This window comes from Arctopsyche grandis, chromosome 11 (assembly GCF_051622035.1).
Source record: "Arctopsyche grandis isolate Sample6627 chromosome 11, ASM5162203v2, whole genome shotgun sequence".
NCBI lineage: Eukaryota > Metazoa > Arthropoda > Insecta > Trichoptera > Hydropsychidae > Arctopsyche > Arctopsyche grandis.
The window spans coordinates 1,263,372-1,282,614 of record NC_135365.1 but is presented as its reverse complement, the minus strand read 5'-3'; the positions used below and the strand labels follow the sequence as shown (position 1 = coordinate 1,282,614).

Here is a 19,243-nt window from a genome sequence, read left to right as displayed (position 1 = left end):
AATATTCTATTGTATCTCTTCATATCTCTCCACCATCATGTCTTTAATAATGTTATAAACCCCTAAAATAATATATATAGTCTTTGTGTCCTTTTGATTTTTGTATGTTGTCGATTTTATGCGGAGAAACAATAAGAAAATCTCATTTTCTCGAGATTCAAATATTCCGAGAAAATAAGATTCTAGAAACTCGAGAATCAAAACTGGTCGAGAAATCACAACCTCTAGTCGACACCAACAGTAATTAATTACAATATTTTCCATATCCAGTTCCTATATAGCAACCTATGGTTGCTACTAAGGCTTCCAATCCCGGGATCCCAAGCACCGGGATCCCGGGATCCCGATGTTTTCTGGTACCGGGATAACGGTGCTGGCAGAAATCTCTTTAAAAATATTATTTTTATAAAAATAATATGGAAAAAAACATAAAAGAACATTATATAATGAACAATGGTGGGATGAGCAATGACAGTCATAGTCCATTTGTTTGCCACCCGTTTCGACGCCGGCTTGTAGTTTCCACGAAATGGTATGAACGGCCTGTATTGTGTCGCAGATATTGTGCTCAGCTGCAATGATATTTGAAGCATAGTTTAACTGATTCGAACTCAGAATCGACCACTGATCACGTTTTCATGATCTAGAAAAAAGGTGTGTGTCTGTGTTTATGTGTGAGTGTCTGTATGTTTATTGTGTGTCAGTGTATTTTGGGGATTTTTTGAACACTGTTCGTCCTGTCGAACTGAAACTTGGTATTGGTTACTGAAATTTTTATCGATACACGATTTTCAAATTTTTAAATTGGTACCTCCTCTTATAGGTGTCCTCTTTCTTTTTAAGTTTTTGAATTAAATTATCTCCCAAACCACTTATCAAATCGGACTGAAATTTCTTATTTGTAATAGAAATTATTAATATTATACCCCAATATTTTTTCCTAAACCGAAAGTAGTACTTTTAATTTTGAGAATCAAGGTTTTTTTTATGTTTTTCTAAGAAATTCTTTAATTTATTGAACTGAAATTTTACCAAGTTATGTATAAAAGTTGGTAAGCAGAAGTACTTTATTTAATTAAATTTTCGGATGAGTTTTATTTAATCTTAGAAATTTATGGATGCGAACCGAAAATTTAAAAAATGTAGTGTGGCAACCCCAAAGGCTGGCCGTAAACGGAGGTGTTTTCGCCCCGAGGGCGGTCAGCGCGTCACGGGAAGCCATCTCTTCCCTTCGGACCTCGCAACCGACAACACCTCTCTCGTCTCCCACACTCGCTGTACCTGAACCAATAAACATTGTTTCCCGAAGCCGAACACCGCGTTTCAATCAATCGCCTGCTCTCCATAACTGGTGACCCCTACAAAACAAGAACACGCATCTGTCAAAACACGCAGCTGTCAAAACACGCAGCTGTCAAAAACGTACGGTACAAGCATGGCGCCCATCATCACAGGCCTTCTCGACGAGGCCCCCGCCGCCACCCCCGCCTCTACCCCCGCGGCAGAAGCCTATTCAGGAGCAGAGATAGAAGTGGCGAGGATAGCCGTGCGCGTTCCGCCCTTCTGGGACGAAGCGCCCGAGCTGTGGTTCGCACGACTCGAAACACAGTTTCCGTGCGCGCTCATCAAGTCGGACGAGGCGAAATTCGCCACGGTCGTGGGACTCCTCGACAACAAGTTCCTCCCGCTCATCCGAGACATCCTTTTGGAGCAGGCCAAGGGAAACCGTTATGAAACTACCAAAAGAAGATTGGTAGAGGCGTTCTCGGACAGCCACGACAATCGCATCAACAGACTGATGGCGAATCTTCAGATCAGCGACAGCCGACCATCAGACTTGTGGTTCCATATGAAGGCGACCGCGGGCAACACGTGCTCGACAGATTTCTTGAGAGTCATGTGGACGCGAAGACTTCCAGTTCCCGTGCAGTCGGCGCTCGCAACGATGACGACGACCAACATAAAAGAGCTGACGGCGGTCGCAGACCGCGTTTTCGAGACACAGCGGCCGGTCGACGTTTTCCAGCTAAGCGCTGCCCCCTCAGCCTCCGCCCTCGCCCCGGCCCCCGCTACCGCCCCCGCCCCCGCCCCCGCTCCCGCGGAATACCCCAGCACCGCACCGTGCCCGCACGTGGACGCCTTTTCACGCACCCACGCACCTCCAGCACCACACCGTTCCAGCGTAGAAGCTAGGTTGCGGAACTGCGAAGACTGGATAGCCTCGGCGGACCAGAGCATGCAGGAGATTAAACAAATGCTGCGCGCGCAAGAGCGAAGAGGACCGAAGAATTCAAACCGCGGCCCCCATAACAAGACAACGTTCGACACGTGTCGATTCCATCAGAGGTACGGTAACCGCTCGCACAGATGCGAACCACCGTGCAGTTTCAAGAAAGCGGGAAACGAGTAAGCCCGTCGGTCAACTCAACAACCGGCGGGCCTCACAACTCTCGTCTCTTCGTTCGAGACCAGAGAACCGGGATGAGCTTTCTCATCGACACAGGTGCCGACGTCTCCGTTCTCCCCGCCCCCCCAGAGAACCGCAATCGACCCGCGCAATTGGAACTTCGTGCCGCCAATGGATCGCGAATCGCCACATACGGAACACAAGAGATGGTGGTGAACATCGGTCTCCGACGCCAATATCCATGGTCGTTCATAGTGGCGGCAGTTCCACGAGCGATAATCGGAGCTGACTTCCTCGCCAAGTACGGCATCATCGTCGACTTGAAAAGGCGCCGACTGAACGATGCACAGACAACGCAGTCACGCCAAGTCGGCATCGAAACGGGTCATTCACTAGGGTTGCGGGTCGTATCTCGCCCCACAGAGTATGAGGAGCTGTTGGCTCAGTTCGACGATATCACTCGCCCCGAAAAGTCGACCACCACCAAGAAGCATTCCGTGACACACCACATCGAAACCCGAGGGCCACCAACAGTTGCCAAACCCAGAAGGCTAGCTCCGGACAAACTAAAGATTGCCAAAGCAGAGTTCGCCCAGATGCAGAGAGACGGGACATGCCGGCCATCCAGCAGCAGTTGGGCCAGCCCACTCCATCTGGTGCAGAAAAAAACTGGCGAGTGGCGCCCATGCGGAGACTTCAGGCAGTTGAACGCATGCACGGTACCAGACAGGTACCCAATCCCAAACATGGCGGACTTTAATCATAATCTGATGAACACCTGTTTGTACTCGGTTATAGACCTGGTGAAGGCGTTCCACCAGATTCCAGTGGAGCCACGAGACGTCATAAAAACTGCGATAACCACACCATTTGGCCTATTCGAATTCCCGTGCATGACGTTTGGCCTAAGGAACGCAGCGCAAACATTTCAACGATTCATGGACGAAGTTCTCAGAGGGCTGGATTTCTGTTTTATTTACATCGACGACATACTCGTGGCATCACAGAATCCAGCCCAGCACAAAGACCACTTGAGGCAAGTCTTCGGAAGACTCCAGGCTTATGGAGTAAGAATTAATGCCAACAAATGCGAGCTGGGCAAACCAGAGGTGAAATTCCTGGGCCATCAGATTACGAAGAATGGAATTAAACCATCTCCGGAGAAGGTAGAAGCCATCAGAAGCTACCCCAAACCTCGGACAGTCCAGGACCTCAGGAGGTTCTTAGCCATGGTCAACTTTTATAGGAAGTTCATTCCCCACGCGACGGAGAACCAAAGGCTGATGAACGACCTCCTGAAAAATTCGAAGAAAAACGACAAAACCCCGGTAGCTTGGACTTCCCTCACTAATGAAGCATTCCAAAAAACCAAGACCCAGCTGGCAGACGCTACATTGCTGGTACACCCGGACCCGGAAGCGCCACTCTCAATCGCAGTCGATGCTTCAGATAGCACTGTCGGAGCAGTACTCCAACAACGCCAAGACGGCGTCTGGAAACCACTCGCCTTTTACTCAAAAAAGTTGACAGACGCCCAAACCAAATACAGCACGTACGACAGGGAGCTAACAGCCATATTCCAGGGCATCAAACATTTTAAAGTAATGCTCGAAGGCCGCAAGTTTGTGGTATTTACTGACCATAAGCCACTGCAGTTTATTTTCAAAAAGAAAGCCGACCAAGGTACCATGCGTCAAATTCGGCAGGCTTACTTCATCAGCCAGTTCACCACGGATATACAGCACGTGGCTGGAGAAGAGAACGTAGTGGCAGATGCCTTGTCTCGCCTGGAGGCGATCGCCTGTCCCAATAGCATCAATTACGAAGAACTGGCAAAAGCTCAGCTCGACGACGCCAACCTAGAGAAGCTGAGGAAGAACACCGCAAGCGGCTTACAGTGGCGCAGGATACCTGAACCGGAGAGCAATATGGAGATCTGGTGCGATATATCAACGGGCAGACCTCGCCCTTACATCCCAGAACGCTTCAGGCGTCAAGTATTCGACGGAATACACGGATTGGCCCATCCAGGAACCCGCGCATCAGTCGACATGGTACGGAGAAGGTTTTTATGGCCCAGTATTTCAAAAGACGTTAGGCATTGGGCAAAAACGTGCATTACATGCCAACGCACTAAAGTCAGCCGTCACACTCGGGCAGGGATCACCGAGTACGACCTGCCGAGCGACCGTTTCGCATTTGTCCATATGGACATAGTGGGGCCACTCCCGCTGTCGCAAGGGTTCTCATATTGCCTAACCGTAATAGACCGTTTCACCCGTTGGCCGGAAGCAATACCAATCGCCGACATACGGGCAGAGACAGTCGGCAAAGCCTTCTACGGAGGCTGGATCGCCAGATTCGGAGTCCCCCAGGAAGTCAAAACCGATCAAGGGCGCCAATTCGAATCGGAGTTATTCGCCGAGCTGACGAAAATCCTAGGCACCCGGCGACAAAGAACTACACCGTATAGACCTCAAGCCAACGGGATGATTGAGAGATGGCACCGTTCATTGAAATCCGCTATCATGGCTCAGGCAACCGACAATTGGGTCGATGCGCTCCCGACAACACTACTGGGACTCCGAGCCGCACTGAAGGAAGACGTTAAGGCCTCGGCAGCAGAGATGGTGTACGGGACACCCCTGGTGTTACCGGGAGAGATGTTCTCCACAAATAGGGCAATAACCGAACACCAATTCGTGAATAGAATCCGCCGGCAAATGGAAGAACTTCGACCGTCCCCGGTAAAAAGGCACGGGACAGAAAGGACCTTCGTACCGCAAAAGCTGCAGTCGTGCACGCACATATTCCTGCGCCACGACGCAGCACGAACAGGTTTCCAGCCCCCGTACCAAGGACCTTTCGAAGTTGTAAAAAGAAACGGCAACATTTGGACTATCAGGAAGAAGGGAAAGGAAGTGAACGTGGCAATGGACCGAGTTAAGCCAGCATACTTAGAACTGGCGCTATCACCTGGACCACCCCCGACCTCGTCGGAGCAATCACCATCACCTCCAGAGCAATCTCTACCACCGTCAGTACCAATGCCTACATCATCGACGACCCGCACTGGAAGAACCACGCAAATTCCTGCTCGATTTAGGGACTAGTAATTAAGCACTCGCATATGTATTAGTATCTACCCCAATTATGATGACATGTTAGCTTCTCATGAAATGCCCATAGCCACACGGAAGTTTCAGGAATGCATTTCTACCTAGAATAATCAGTTATTCAAATATTGTTATAGTTTAATGCTTTAATTGCAATAGCCTTAGATGATTGTGTTCTTGTCTATCTATGTATTCCGATTTTTTTTTCCTTACCATATGTAATGGGTATATTATTTTTGTGTGCCTAGCGTGGAGTCGCTGCTATTAGATCTCATTCCGTGTGTACATTAGACTGTCAGTCTTTATAACTAATGGTGGCTGTTATGAATTGTACGATCCTCCACATACGCTGTAGCTCCGGGAAGCGAAATTCCAAAACTTTTATTCCTTACTGTTCTATGTTTACCTTTCCGTGGAAAGTACGGGTATTCGATTTACTTATGTTGTACTGATGTGTATTTTAGTTTACTTATGTTGTACTGATGTGTATTCGATTTACTTATGTTGTACTGATGTGTATTTTAGTTTACTTATGTGTGTACATTCGTGGTCCACATGCATTTTTTTTTTAAATACTTGTATGATACCAAGAGAAAGGACACGAGAGAGGTCGGAAGTAACTGTAATATTATTTTGCTTCTGTAACTGTAAGACATTATTTCGTCTGTAACGCTGGGGTACCAGCTAAGTGGTATCGCCAAGGCTAAGGGGGGAGTATTGTGGCAACCCCAAAGGCTGGCCGTAAACGGAGGTGTTTTCGCCCCGAGGGCGGTCAGCGCGTCACGGGAAGCCATCTCTTCCCTTCGGACCTCGCAACCGACAACACCTCTCTCGTCTCCCACACTCGCTGTACCTGAACCAATAAACATTGTTTCCCGAAGCCGAACACCGCTCGCCTGTCAATCAATCGCCTGCTCTCCATAGTAGCTTAACTCTCAAAATTAGTACGCCAAATGGGAGTATTTTTTGCGTGAAACATCGGGAGAGTTTGCAAAATGCAATTGAACGTTTTTGAAATATGAAAACATGCAATTGAACTTTTTTTCTTATACATTTGAAATCCCGGTGCTAGTACCGGGATCCCGGGATCGGAAATTCCCGGCACCGCAATCCCGGTGCTGAAGAAACCTTCCGGGATTGGAAGCACTATTTGCTACATAAGTACATATATAGGAACTGGAGACGGAAAATATTGTTAAGTAAATACAGCTGGTATCGACGGCACCATAGAATTTCATATAAACAGTTTTGGCCGCATGTTCCGTATCGTGTCGTCAGCGTGAGCGTAGTTTCGTAGGTCAGGTCTTTAGTGTCAAATTTGTACGATAGATGTCACTAATAAGTAATCAATAAAAGTGTCACAGCGAGTTGGATACAGGGACGATGGAGTGCAGGCTTTGTCTCGGATGGAGTACTCCGGCCGACTCTTCCGTCTCCATCTTCCAGAGACCAGGTCCTCATCCAGAGCGTCTGGAGCAACGCATTAGGACCTGCTGTCAAATTCATGTCGGTTGCTGGTTACAGGTTACAACTACTGTGGGCCCAATTGGTTAACTCTTCTCTTAATCCTACCTTTTCACCTGCAGGTTAAAAGAGGCGACGGGTTGCCGGACACGGTGTGTCTTTCGTGTAAGACTAATCTGGAATCGTTGATCAGCTTTCGAGAGGCTTGTTTTCGAAGCAACGAAACGTCTCAACTGAGGTTAGGCGATTCCTTGAAGATCAAAACTGAAGAAGTTTTGTTGGAGGATGTAATATGGGACGATGAGCCTTCACTACCGACAATTCACCGAAGGAGTAGTGAAATTTGTTCAAAGCCATTGCCCAGAGAATCTGAACTTGTTTTACATACTAGAGAAAAGCCGTTCACATGTGACAATTGTTTAAAATCATTTCGTAGTAAATATGATCTTGTGTTACATTTAAGATCTCACACGGGGGAAAAGCCTTACAATTGTGAAATTTGTTTAAAATCATTTTCCCGAAAATATAGCCTCACGTTACATAAAAAAAATCATTCTGGGATGAAACCGCACAAATGTGATATTTGTTTAAAATCATTTAACCGAAAATTTGGCCTCACGTTACATAAAAAAAATCATTCTGGGATAAAACCGCACAAATGTGATATTTGTTTAAAATCATTTAACCGAAAATTTGGCCTCACGTTACATAAAAAAAATCATTCTGGGATAAAACCGCACAAATGTGATATTTGTTTAAAATCATTTATTAATAAAACTAATCTTGTGATACATTTAACATCCCACACGGGGGAAGTGCCATACAAGTGTGAAATTTGTTTTAAATCATTTAAAAGTAAATCTAATCTTGTGATACATTTAAGATCCCACACGGGGGAAAAGCCTTACAAGTGTGAAATTTGTTTAAAATCATATCGTTATAAATATGATCTTGTGATACATTTAAGATCTCACACGGGGGAAAAGCCTTACATGTGTGAAATTTGTTTAAAATCATTTTCTCGAAAATCTAGCCTCACGTTACATAAAAAAAATCATTCTGGGATAAAACCGCACAAATGTGAAATTTGTTTAAAATCATTTTCTCAAAAATCTAGCCTCACGTTACATAAAAAAAATCATTCTGGGATAAAACCGCACAAATGTGAAATTTGTTTAAAATCATTTAGTAGTAAATATAAAGTTGTGTTACATTTAAGATCTCACAGGGGGGAAAAGCCTTACAAGTGTGAAATTTGTTTAAAATCATTTTCTATAAAATCTAGCCTCAATTCACATAAAAAAACGCATTCTGGGATAAAACCGCACAAATGTGAAATTTGTTTAAAATCATTTAAAAGTAAACCTAATCTTGTGATACATTTAAGATCCCACACGGGGGAAAAGCCTTACAAGTGTGAAATTTGTTTAAAATCATTTTCTATAAAATCTAGCCTCAATTCACATAAAAAAACGCATTCTGGGATAAAACCGCACAAATGTGAAATTTGTTCAAAAGCATTTATTCGAAATTCTTATCTTTTTCGTCATTTACAAACTCATAGGGGGGGAAAAGCCTTAAAAGTGTGATATTTTTTTAAAACCACCCGAAACATATAAGGTCTCATTCTTATAATCACAAATAGTCTTATGAATGTGAAATATGAACGCATATGATATAATTTTTTGCTAAATATCACTGCGTCTCATTTTAATACCGACACCGTACAAGTGTGATATTTTTTTGAAGTCGACTTCTAATCTAAGCTACCTCCTAAGTCACTTGAGATCTCACATTGACATTCATTTCCTAATCAATGTTATCTCATGGGTTATAAAAGTTGTCATAAGATGTAAAAATGGGAACGTAGAAAATTTTGGTGCTAAAGATAATGTCTCACAAAGATATAAATCTTACAATACTGTATCCCTAATTGATTCAATTTGCACGGACATGTAAGACACGAACAATGACAAGCTCTTTCAATGACAATGACAAAAATTTTCTACGTTCCTAATAGTTGAAAAGATATTTAATCCAATTTGAAAATTCTCTTCATTCTTAATATTTTTTGCATCGTATATATTTTTGAATAAAATTGACTGATTCTCTAGTGAAATACAATATTGTCATATATGAAGGTCATAATTTAGTTTAATTTTATGTGTATAATTAAACTTAGTGATTTCAATTTCAATACATATTGTTATGATCTCATAACCTCGAGATCTATTACGGGAGTCTTCTCTGCTTCCCACCAAAGATGACCATATACGGAGGCATCCGACAAATTAAATGACGAATGAGATATCAAGGTAATACAAACGCAAACCATTATCGATAAGAATAACATAAACAATAACGTCATCTCTTTAGTATAAAAGAGGATACCCAAACCTCGATAAGGCAGATTACCCTGAACAGCACCAACGTTATATTGTGCTTTACTTCTCTACCCTTGTGAACCCTTGTGAAAAGCCCTAGTGAAACCTTTGTAAAACCCTTTGTTAAAACTAGCGCTTGTAACTTTAACTTCTACTCGAACATAGAAATATCGAAGTGATCTGAACTTTTAATAAAAAGTGTCTATAAATTTCTCTTAGACTAATGTTGTAAGTCTATAAAGAATATAATAAATTCTACCCTAATAAAAATACAAAAGTGACTTTTATTAACGGAAACATTAAAGTGTTTATCTGGTTTGCTCGTAGATCAAACATTGATCTGCTTGTGAATCAGATACCATTTTTTTGTATCTCCGGTCCGTCAGGACATAACAATATGTACATATATTGTAGTGGAAATTACAAAATATGTATTACAACGTTTTTTATTTCTCTTTTGAATGTTTTATGATTATATTTTATTCATTAGTTTAGAAATATGTATTGTAGAATACGTGTTATCCTATCAGTTTTTATTGTATTTTTCATAAAGTGTGTATATTCTGTGAACGAGTTATCGTGTCACCATTCGATACAGTGTGTATTTTGTTTTTAGTTAATTTTTTGATAAATATGTACATATATCGAGACTTACATATATGTATATATATGTATGTAAGGACTGATACCAAAATATTCAATACCCCGTAATTCATTTCATTGCATTCTTTCAATACAGTCATTTTCATTGAACATTCTAAATCGGCTATTCAGCACATAAGTAAGTAAATGAAATTAAAACATACATATGTATGTATGTATGTACAAATGAAAATAGATTTTCACACATTAATGTTTCTTAGATCTGGTATGTACTACTAATTGCCATCTTTTATTTATTAATTTAAGTGTATCTTCATTTCCGTGCAAGTAACCGTAGTTATACATATGTCAAAAATTTAATTCACTAAATGTGACCACATTATTTATTTAATTATTTTTAATATACAAGTATACCAAAAGTATCTCTACAGGAAATACATAAAATATATAAACACATAAGAAAAAATAAAATAATGATAATAAAACAAAAAAAACATTAAAAAAAATTGTACATAACAATAGAAAACTAAAAATTGAAAAATTGAGAATTAAAAATTACAAATTGAAATTAATAAAAAAAATCTATATAGTTTAAATTGAATTAAAAGTAAAAAACCTTAAAAATACGGATAGATTATCCGGTGAAATATTGAAAATATCGATGTGATTACTGACCAAATTCAAGCAACGTAAGACTCGAGCAAATGGTGAAAAAGCAACAACATTAGTTCTTGCTTTAATTGTTTGGAACAATGGATGCAACCGATAACACTGTTCGACAAATGACGACTTTTAAAATGTTACAGAGACGAGATATGACTTTTCTTATAGATCTATGCCCAGTGAACACGAATCTGGTAATAAAAAGTGTTGATTGGCTCGAGATTCGGAGATATATGTGTTTTTTAAATCGCGCGATTTTTCTATATCTTGGTGTTGTTCGGTCGATTTCTCAAAATCTGTTAATTTCCTGTTAAAAATGAATATTGGAATCTACAGTCGGGTATTTTATCTTTCATTTGTAGTACTTTTCAGCTTTCAAATCTCTCTAAGTAGTCGTCCAGTTCAAATCAAAAGTCAAAATTACGTATTTTCACTTGGGATTTTTTCCCACTGTTAATACTATATTATATTGAGTATTTTCTATTGAAACATGTTTATTAGGATAGTGTTCTGGGCACACTATTTTTTGATTTCGTTTAAAAGGGGTAATTGGATGTGTGGTGAATTTTAAACCGGTTAATTTTCGAGCAAAAATTTCGTATTAGTAGAGAACATATTTGTGTTGCGTGCGCTGCAATCATTCTCCGCTTGAATGTGCGTCATTGTATACAACGATATAGAGTGGTCACAAACTTTTTTCAATGTGTTTTTAAATTATTTTGTAAAGAAATAATTAGAAGGATTTGAATTTAATAATATATTTATTGAATACGAATATGTATAGCGTAAAAATAAGTATCAGTACATTTTAAGCACCCGAATAAAAATAAACATAGACATGGAAAATAAAAACAAAAATCAAAATGAAATTAAATACGAAGATAATGAACATTTCAAAGATAAATAATTGTGAAAAAATAAAAATATATCTATATTTTTATTATCTTCCCTAACAACCAACCGCTAAGATTTGATGTACAAATATTACAACATATATGTGGCGCCCAGCTTTTATCCTGATCGCCTATCTCACACCCAAAGTATAGATGGTAAGCCCTTTTGATTGTTTGGGTTATAGAACGTCTTTGCGATAAAAAAGTGATATTACCGCAAACGTAGCAAAAGTTATCTGGTCTGTTTATACACTGCCGTTCCATTTTGTACACACGTTGCACATTAACGGTAAAGAGAACACAAAGTTATTTATGACGGTCGCGAGGATTAAAAATCAATTTTAATATCACACACTCAAACAGTTCAAACAAAAAAAAAAAAAAAAAAATTTTTACGTAAATATACGTTTAAAAAAATTAAGTCTATAACTTCGATCCGTAAAATTCTATGGTTTTATCAACACCTTTCGAACTGAAAGACCTCTCGAAGGGAACTGAAGTACAATACGAATGTATAAACACATAAAAGAGGTAAAAAGAGCGCGAGCATAGTGAGTCATCGACCATCGTATAGCTCTTGCAGCGTACGCTTCACTAGCTACAGCGCACGCAACACAAATATGCTCTCTACTAATACGAAATTTTTGCTCGAAAATTAACCGGTTTAAAATTCACCACACATCCAATTACCCCTTTTAAACGAAATCAAAAAATAGTGTGCCCAGAACACTATCCTAATAAACATGTTTCAGTAGAAAATACTCAATATAATATAGTATTAACAGTGGGAAAAAATCCCAAGTGAAAATACGTAATTTTGACTTTTGATTTGAACTGGACGACTACTTAGAGAGATTTGAAAGCTGAAAAGTACTACAAATGAAAGATAAAATACCCGACTGTAGATTCCAATATTCATTTTTAACAGGAAATTAACAGATTTTGAGAAATCGACCGAACAACAGCAAGATATAGAAAAATCGCGCGATTTTAAAAACACATATATCTCCGAATCTCGAGCCAATCAACACTTTTTATTACCAGATTCGTGTTCACTGGGCATAGATCTATAAGAAAAGTCATATCTCGTCTCTGTATCATTTTTCGTGTCGAACAGTGTAATCAATGAGGCGAGATGAAACCCATAAATTTATATCTTCCAATATAGTTGGGTTGTAAAAAGTACCTCTTAATAATTAAGAAATGACACACAAGAAGCATCCCTCCGACAAGATAGGGAACAAAATAAAAACAGTTGCGGGTAGTATACAAACTCTCTCATATATAGATAGCGGAGGAACTTCCTTTGAACTCTTTCAATTTTTAGAGAGTGAGTACTTCACTGGGACTCCATATAATGGCACCAGATTCCAAGATGCTTCGGACCAATGCGTTATAAAGAAGACGCAAAACTCTTAAATTATTGAAACTGTGAGCGTTGCGCAAAACGAAATCCAGCATCTTTGAAGCTTTATTGGAAATATGGATACCAAACTTCCATCTGCTCTCAAATGTAATGCCAAGGTCCTTTTTGGATAATGTTCTACATAGTGGAGTTCCACCAAGATCATACCGATATAAGGTGGGATTAGAAGAACGAGAAAAAGACATAATATGGCTTTAGTACGCGGGACAAATGTGTTGACCGTGTCCCGGTCTAAGAAAACACCGCTTGTGTTTGTAATGGTCCGTACGCATCAAACCAACGACGATTTTGGGCCAACTTTTTATACCAGTAGCGTACAAAATATCGAAATAAAAAAATTGAAATTAAATATCAAAATTAAGCTAACGAGCGAGATTGAGCTAAAATTAGACCATCGTTGATGTTTTGAATTACAACAATGTTTTGAATTACGACGATACGCATTACAACCAGAGAAATATTATAATTACGAGCGAAAAAAACCTTGTTATTGTTTCTTATAAGTCGTCACGATAACTACTGTGTTTCCCCCTTCGGAAATATTTAACCAACGACGATTTTGGGCCAACTTTTAAAACCAGTAGCGTACAAAATATCGAAATAAAAATTAAATTAAATATCAAAATAAAGCTAACGAGCGAGATTGAGCTAAAATTAGATCATCGTTGATGTTTTGAATTACAACAATGTTTTGAATTACGACGATACGCATTACAACCAGAGAAATATTATAATTACGAGCGAAAAAAACCTTGTTATTGTTTCTTATAAATCGTCACGATACAATACTGTGTTTCGCCGTCGATGAAATATTTAACAAAAAAATGTCGGTGATTTGTCAAAGGGTTTTTTTTTCTTTCGTCGAAATAAAATTAATAATCACACATTATCCGATAAAATTTACCTCTGAAATGATTTAATTAATTGATTTATTTCGACGAGAGGAACAATTGAAGACTAAAAAATTTCGTTTGATAAACCGACAACGTGCCGGGTTTGGACCATCGCTCGGTCACCCATACTTATACATGAGATATTCTCAGTAACTGCGCATTACGGGGAAGTAAAAATAATAATTCTTTGATTTTTTTTTCGATCTTAGTGCGTATCTTCGTAAGTCAAAACATCTTCGACAAACAAAAGTCGAGGATTACCTGTATGTGATTGTCGATGATCGAATTTTAGGTCAATCTCGAAAATTTATTTAAATTGGGCATGTTCTGTTTTAACTTTCAATATTTTATTTTAATTTTAATATATTGATTATAATTTTATTTTGATATTTGAATTTAATTTTAATATAATAATAATAGTTTTAATTTTGATATTTAATTTCAATTTTTAAATTTAATTTTTATTTCGATATTTTGTACGCTACTGGTTTTATCCTGCTGGTTAAAACGTTGGACCAAAATCGTCGTTGGTTTGGTCCGTACGAAGCATAATGGTGCTTACGGACTAAACCAACGACGATTTTGGACCAACTTTTTAACCAGCAGTAGCGTACAAAATATCGAAATAAAAATTAAATATCAAAATCAAGCTAAAGAGCGAGATTGAGCTAAAATTAGATCATCGTTGATGTTTTGAATTACAACAATGTTTTGAATTACGACGATACGCATTTAAAACCAGAGAAATATTATAATTTCTCTGCTTACGAGCGAAAAAAAATATTGTTGATGTCGTCACGAGATGTTACTGTATTTCCACGTGGATGATCGATAAAAAAAAAACAATTCATAAAAAAACGCGGTGTCGGTGATTTGTCAAAGGGTTTTTTTTCTTTCGTCGAAATAAAATTAATAATCACACATTATCCGATAAATTTTACCTCTGAAATGATTTAATTACTTGATTTATTTCGACGAGAGAAACAATTGAAGAATAAAAAAATCCGTTTGATGTGACCGACAACACCCCGGGTTAGCAAAAATCGTTGGATCACCCATACTAATACATGATATATTCTCAGTAACTGCGCATTACGGGGAAGTAAAAATAATAATTCTTTGATTTTTTTTCGATCTTAGTGCGTATCTTCCGTAAGTCAAAACATCTTCGACAAACAAAAGTCGAGGATTACCTGTATATGATTGTTGATGATCTAATTTTAGGTCAATCTCGAAAATTTATTTAAATTGTGCATGTTCTGTTTTAACTTTCAATATTTAATTTTAATTTTAATATAATGATTATAATTTTATTTTGATACTTGAATTTAATTTTAATATAATAATAATAGTTTTGTGGCGACCCCATAGAAGAGGGTGGCAACACCGGTCGCCATGGTTACGGCAGTGGAGCTGTCATTCGACCATTCGGCCCTAACTCGTGGGGGAGGAACTACCCTGTTCCCCCGAGACCCACAATTGGTGACCCCGACGTGATAGACAGCGCGCACCCCTTTCCCCCCTATTCTTCCCGACAATTTTGGAAACACGATGTCCGACGGCGAAGCAGACAATGGCGCCGCCGAATCAGGCGGGGAAAACAATGCGCAGAACAACATGGACAACGCGGAGAACAGCGACCGCAACCAAAGCACGGTAAATCTTGACTTTTTGGGGGCGCCCGTGCCCCCCTTCCCGCCCTTTTGGGCCGAGAACCCTCAAATATGGTTCGCACAGATGGAGGCAAGCTTCGAAGCCGCCAGAATCACCAGCGAAAACACGCGATACTGCAGAACAATCGCGTGTTTGCCTCGCGAGGTGATGGCGGAGATTTGGGACATCCACGTGGCCCCCCCGAAACTCAAGCGATATACCTTCCTGAAGAAGGAAATTTTGGAGAGGTTAGGAGTCGGCCAACGACAGAGACATCGCAGACTCCTCGAACGCGAGGAAATTGGCGACAGGAAGCCATCACAGTTCCTGAGAGACCTCCGGATATTGGCGGCCCAGGAAATGTCGGAGGATCTGCTGAGAACCACGTGGGAGAGCAGGCTGCCAGAGGGACTAAGCTTGCAACTGGCAATGAGCGACGAAACCGATTTGGATAAGCTGGCCAGGAAGGTGGTACGACAGCAGCCCCCACGTGGCAGCGATGACAGACCGCAGAGAGAAGAGGCGGCAAACCGATGATGAGTATGTGACACGGGGAGAGTTCCAAGCATTAAATCAAAAGGTAGATGACCTGACTACGATGATGGGACGGCTACTACAAACGAACGAGACGAATCGGAAAGAATCAAGGCCATCACACTCCCCAGCGAGGAGCCGACGCTGGCAACCACGACAACAGAGTCCCCGAGGCCGCAGGAACACGCCACCGCGCAGGTTTAACCAGGCGGAAAACTTCCAGGGCAGGCGCTAATGGCGGAAAGCAGCCCCAGCCCCACTTCTTGCCGCCTATACGTAACAGACAAGGTCAGTAAACTACGGTTCCTAGTCGACACCGGTTCTGACCTGTGTGTCCTTCCGAAGTCAATATTGCCGGGTCGCAAAATAGCGACATCATACCTTCTATTCGCCGCGAACGGATCTACGATAAAAACGTACGGTTGGAAGGAGGTAGACGTCGACTTGGGACTACGTCGGGTATACAAATGGAGATTTGTAATAGCCGACGTATCAAGGCCTATTATTGGCGCTGATTTCATCGAACATTTTTGTCTTTTGATTGATTTGAAAAATGCGAAACTGATGGATAATCTCACAACTGTTTCAGTGAAGGGCCGAGCAATAGGAACAGCAAAAGTAGAGCAGGTGAAAGCAATTTGTGGCACATCAACATTTCACTATCTACTAACAGAGTTTCCAGAGATAACGCGGCCGACAGGAAATAAAAACAGAACAATGAAACATCATACTGTGCATTATATCAGAACCACTGAAGGACCACCAGCAAGTTGCAAGCCGCGCCGCCTCGCACCGGAGAATTTGCAGATCGCAAAAGAGACTTTCAAGACCATGTTGAACGAAGGAATCGCTCGACCATCAGACAGTAGTTGGTCATCACCATTACACCTAGTACCTAAGCACGACGGAGAATGGAGACCATGCGGGGACTACAGAGCGTTGAATGCCCGCACTATACCAGATAGGTATCCAGTACCGCATATAGAAGATTTCGCCAGTACCTTATATGGCAAGAAGTTATTTTCTACAATTGATCTCGTGCGCGCATACCACCAAATCCCTGTACACAATGAAGACATAAAAAAAACAGCAATTTCCACCCCGTTTGGGTTATTTGAATTCCCGTTTGTCCTTCGGACTCAGAAACGCAGCACAGACCTTCCACCGGTTTATGGACGAAGTCCTAAGGGGATTGGATTTCTGCTACGTATATATTGACGACGTGCTGGTAGCGTCAGAAAACGAAGAAGAACATATTAACCACTTACGAAAACTTTTTTCACGGTTTCAAGAATATGGCGTCTTAGTCAACACAGCAAAGTGCGTTTTCGGAGCAAAAACCGTAAGATTTCTAGGATACGAGGTGTCAGAAAATGGAACCAAACCCCAAGCAGACAAAGTAGCTGCGGTGAAAAGATTTCCCCGACCAGCTACAATCGAACAATTAAGGCAGTTTTTGGGGATGATAAACTTCTATCGGCGTTTTGTTCCGGGTGCTGCAAAATTGCAGGCGCCCCTCAACGAGTTGCTAAAAGGATCTAAAAAGAAAGACAAGGCAAAGATTGCATGGACCAACGCGTTGGAAGAAGCATTCGGAAAGTGCAAGGATAGCTTATCAGACGCAGCCCTCCTCAGCCACCCAAAACCAGGGGCAGACTTGGCATTGGTGACGGACGCATCAGATGTAGCACTCGGAGCAGTCCTACAGCAGAAGATGCCCGAAGGGTGGGAGCCGTTGGCATTCTTCACAAGGAAATTGTCAGAAACAGAAAGGAGATACAGCACTTACGACAGGGAGTTGTTGGCAATATACAGTGCAGTCCGGCATTTCCGCCATATGGTAGAAGGAAAATTTTTTACTATTTTCACTGACCACAAGCCTATTATATACATGTTCCAACAGAAGCCAGAGAAATGTTCGCCAAGACAGTTTAGGCACATAGACTTTGTAGGCCAGTTTACAACAGATGTTCGACATGTATCGGGAGAAGAAAACGTGGTAGCGGATGCACTGTCAAGAATAGAAGCAATTTCCGCGATGGACTTTCAAGCAATAGCACGAGCGCAGGAGGATGACAGAGAACTGTCACAACTGCTACGAGATCCCGACAAGCAGTTTGCCAAGATACCTATTCCAGGCGAAGAGACGACCATCTATTGTGATGTATCTTCAGAAACGTAACGGCCGTACTTGCCAGCGAAATTTAGGAAACAGGAGTTCGAACTAATCCATCAATTGGCGCACCCAGGGGTAAAAGCATCAGCTAAATTAGTGACCCAACGATATTTCTGGACGGGTATAAAGAAGGAATGCAGAAGATGGGCCCAAGAGTGCATATTTTGCCAGAAATCGAAAATAACAAGGCACGTCATTGCACCTGTGGGAGAGTTCCAGCCACCGGAAAATCGATTTGACCACATTCACATAGACATAGTTGGTCCCTTACCACAGTCCGCCGGTTACAAGTACTTATTGACATGCGTTGACAGGTTTACTCGCTGGCCAGAAGCTATCCCTATGGAAGATATCACGGCAGAAACGGTTGCAAAAAAATTCGTCAGTGGTTGGATTGCAAGATTCGGATGCCCCCTCCGAATAACTACCGACCAAGGACGACAATTCGAGAGCACTCTATTCAAGGAACTGAATAGGTTGACGGGATCGACACGCATAAGGACAACCGCATACCACCCTGCAGCAAATGGGATGGTAGAGAGGTTCCACAGGCAGCTTAAAGCCGCGATCATGTGCCACCAAGACGAAGGGTGGGTGGAAGCCCTACCGACAGTGTTACTGGGGATCCGATCGGCATGGTATCCGATAAGACCTCAATGCCACGTCAGCAGAACTGGTATATGGTCAACCGCTACGGCTACCGGGAGAGTTTCTGGCTCCACAACGAAACGGAGGACCCAACACAGCGGAACTAGCAGAGAGATTGCGGTCCCAAATGGCGAGGTTGAGAAACGCCAGTCCACCGCGGCGCCATGGAACAAGATCAACCTTCAGATCAACCAACAAAGACCTGCACACCAGTGATCAGGTGTTCCTGAGACACGATGCTGCCAAGGGTCCGTTACAGCCTCCATACGATGGTCCATACAGGGTGTTGAAGAAGGGACCGAAGTTCTTCACACTGAGAATTAAGGATTCCAATGTCACCGTATCGGTAGACCGCATAAAGCCGGCATACATGGAAAGCAGCG

General features: G+C 41.4%; 2 protein-coding genes and 1 long non-coding RNA gene across 3 annotated transcripts in view; 2 read left to right on the top strand and 1 right to left on the bottom strand.

The window, feature by feature from the left end:
- Positions 1–19,243, bottom strand: part of LOC143919146 (uncharacterized) — a 1,208,594-nt gene that overhangs the window by 612,763 nt on the left and 576,588 nt on the right. The gene's annotated exons all lie outside the window — the stretch shown is intronic.
- The window catches only part of LOC143919153 (uncharacterized), a 229,710-nt gene that overhangs the window by 196,457 nt on the left and 14,010 nt on the right, over positions 1–19,243 (top strand). The gene's annotated exons all lie outside the window — the stretch shown is intronic.
- Positions 6,774–10,414, top strand: LOC143918664 (uncharacterized). The gene is made up of 2 exons (XM_077440614.1): positions 6,774–7,029; positions 7,110–10,414. The coding sequence occupies exons 1-2, from the start codon at positions 6,907–6,909 to the stop codon at positions 8,574–8,576; spliced, it is 1,590 nt and encodes a 529-aa protein (XP_077296740.1). The 5' UTR covers positions 6,774–6,906; the 3' UTR covers positions 8,577–10,414.

What these genes read in the sequence shown, in the direction of transcription:
- LOC143918664 (XM_077440614.1), top strand. Translation starts at nt 6,907, where the DNA reads ATGGAGTGCAGGCTTTGTCTCGGATGGAGTACTCCGGCCGACTCTTCC. An exon ending in GGACCTGCTGTCAAATTCAT is followed by an intron (nt 7,030 to 7,109) that starts GTCGGTTGCTGG and finishes TTTCACCTGCAG; the next exon opens with GTTAAAAGAGGCGACGGGTT.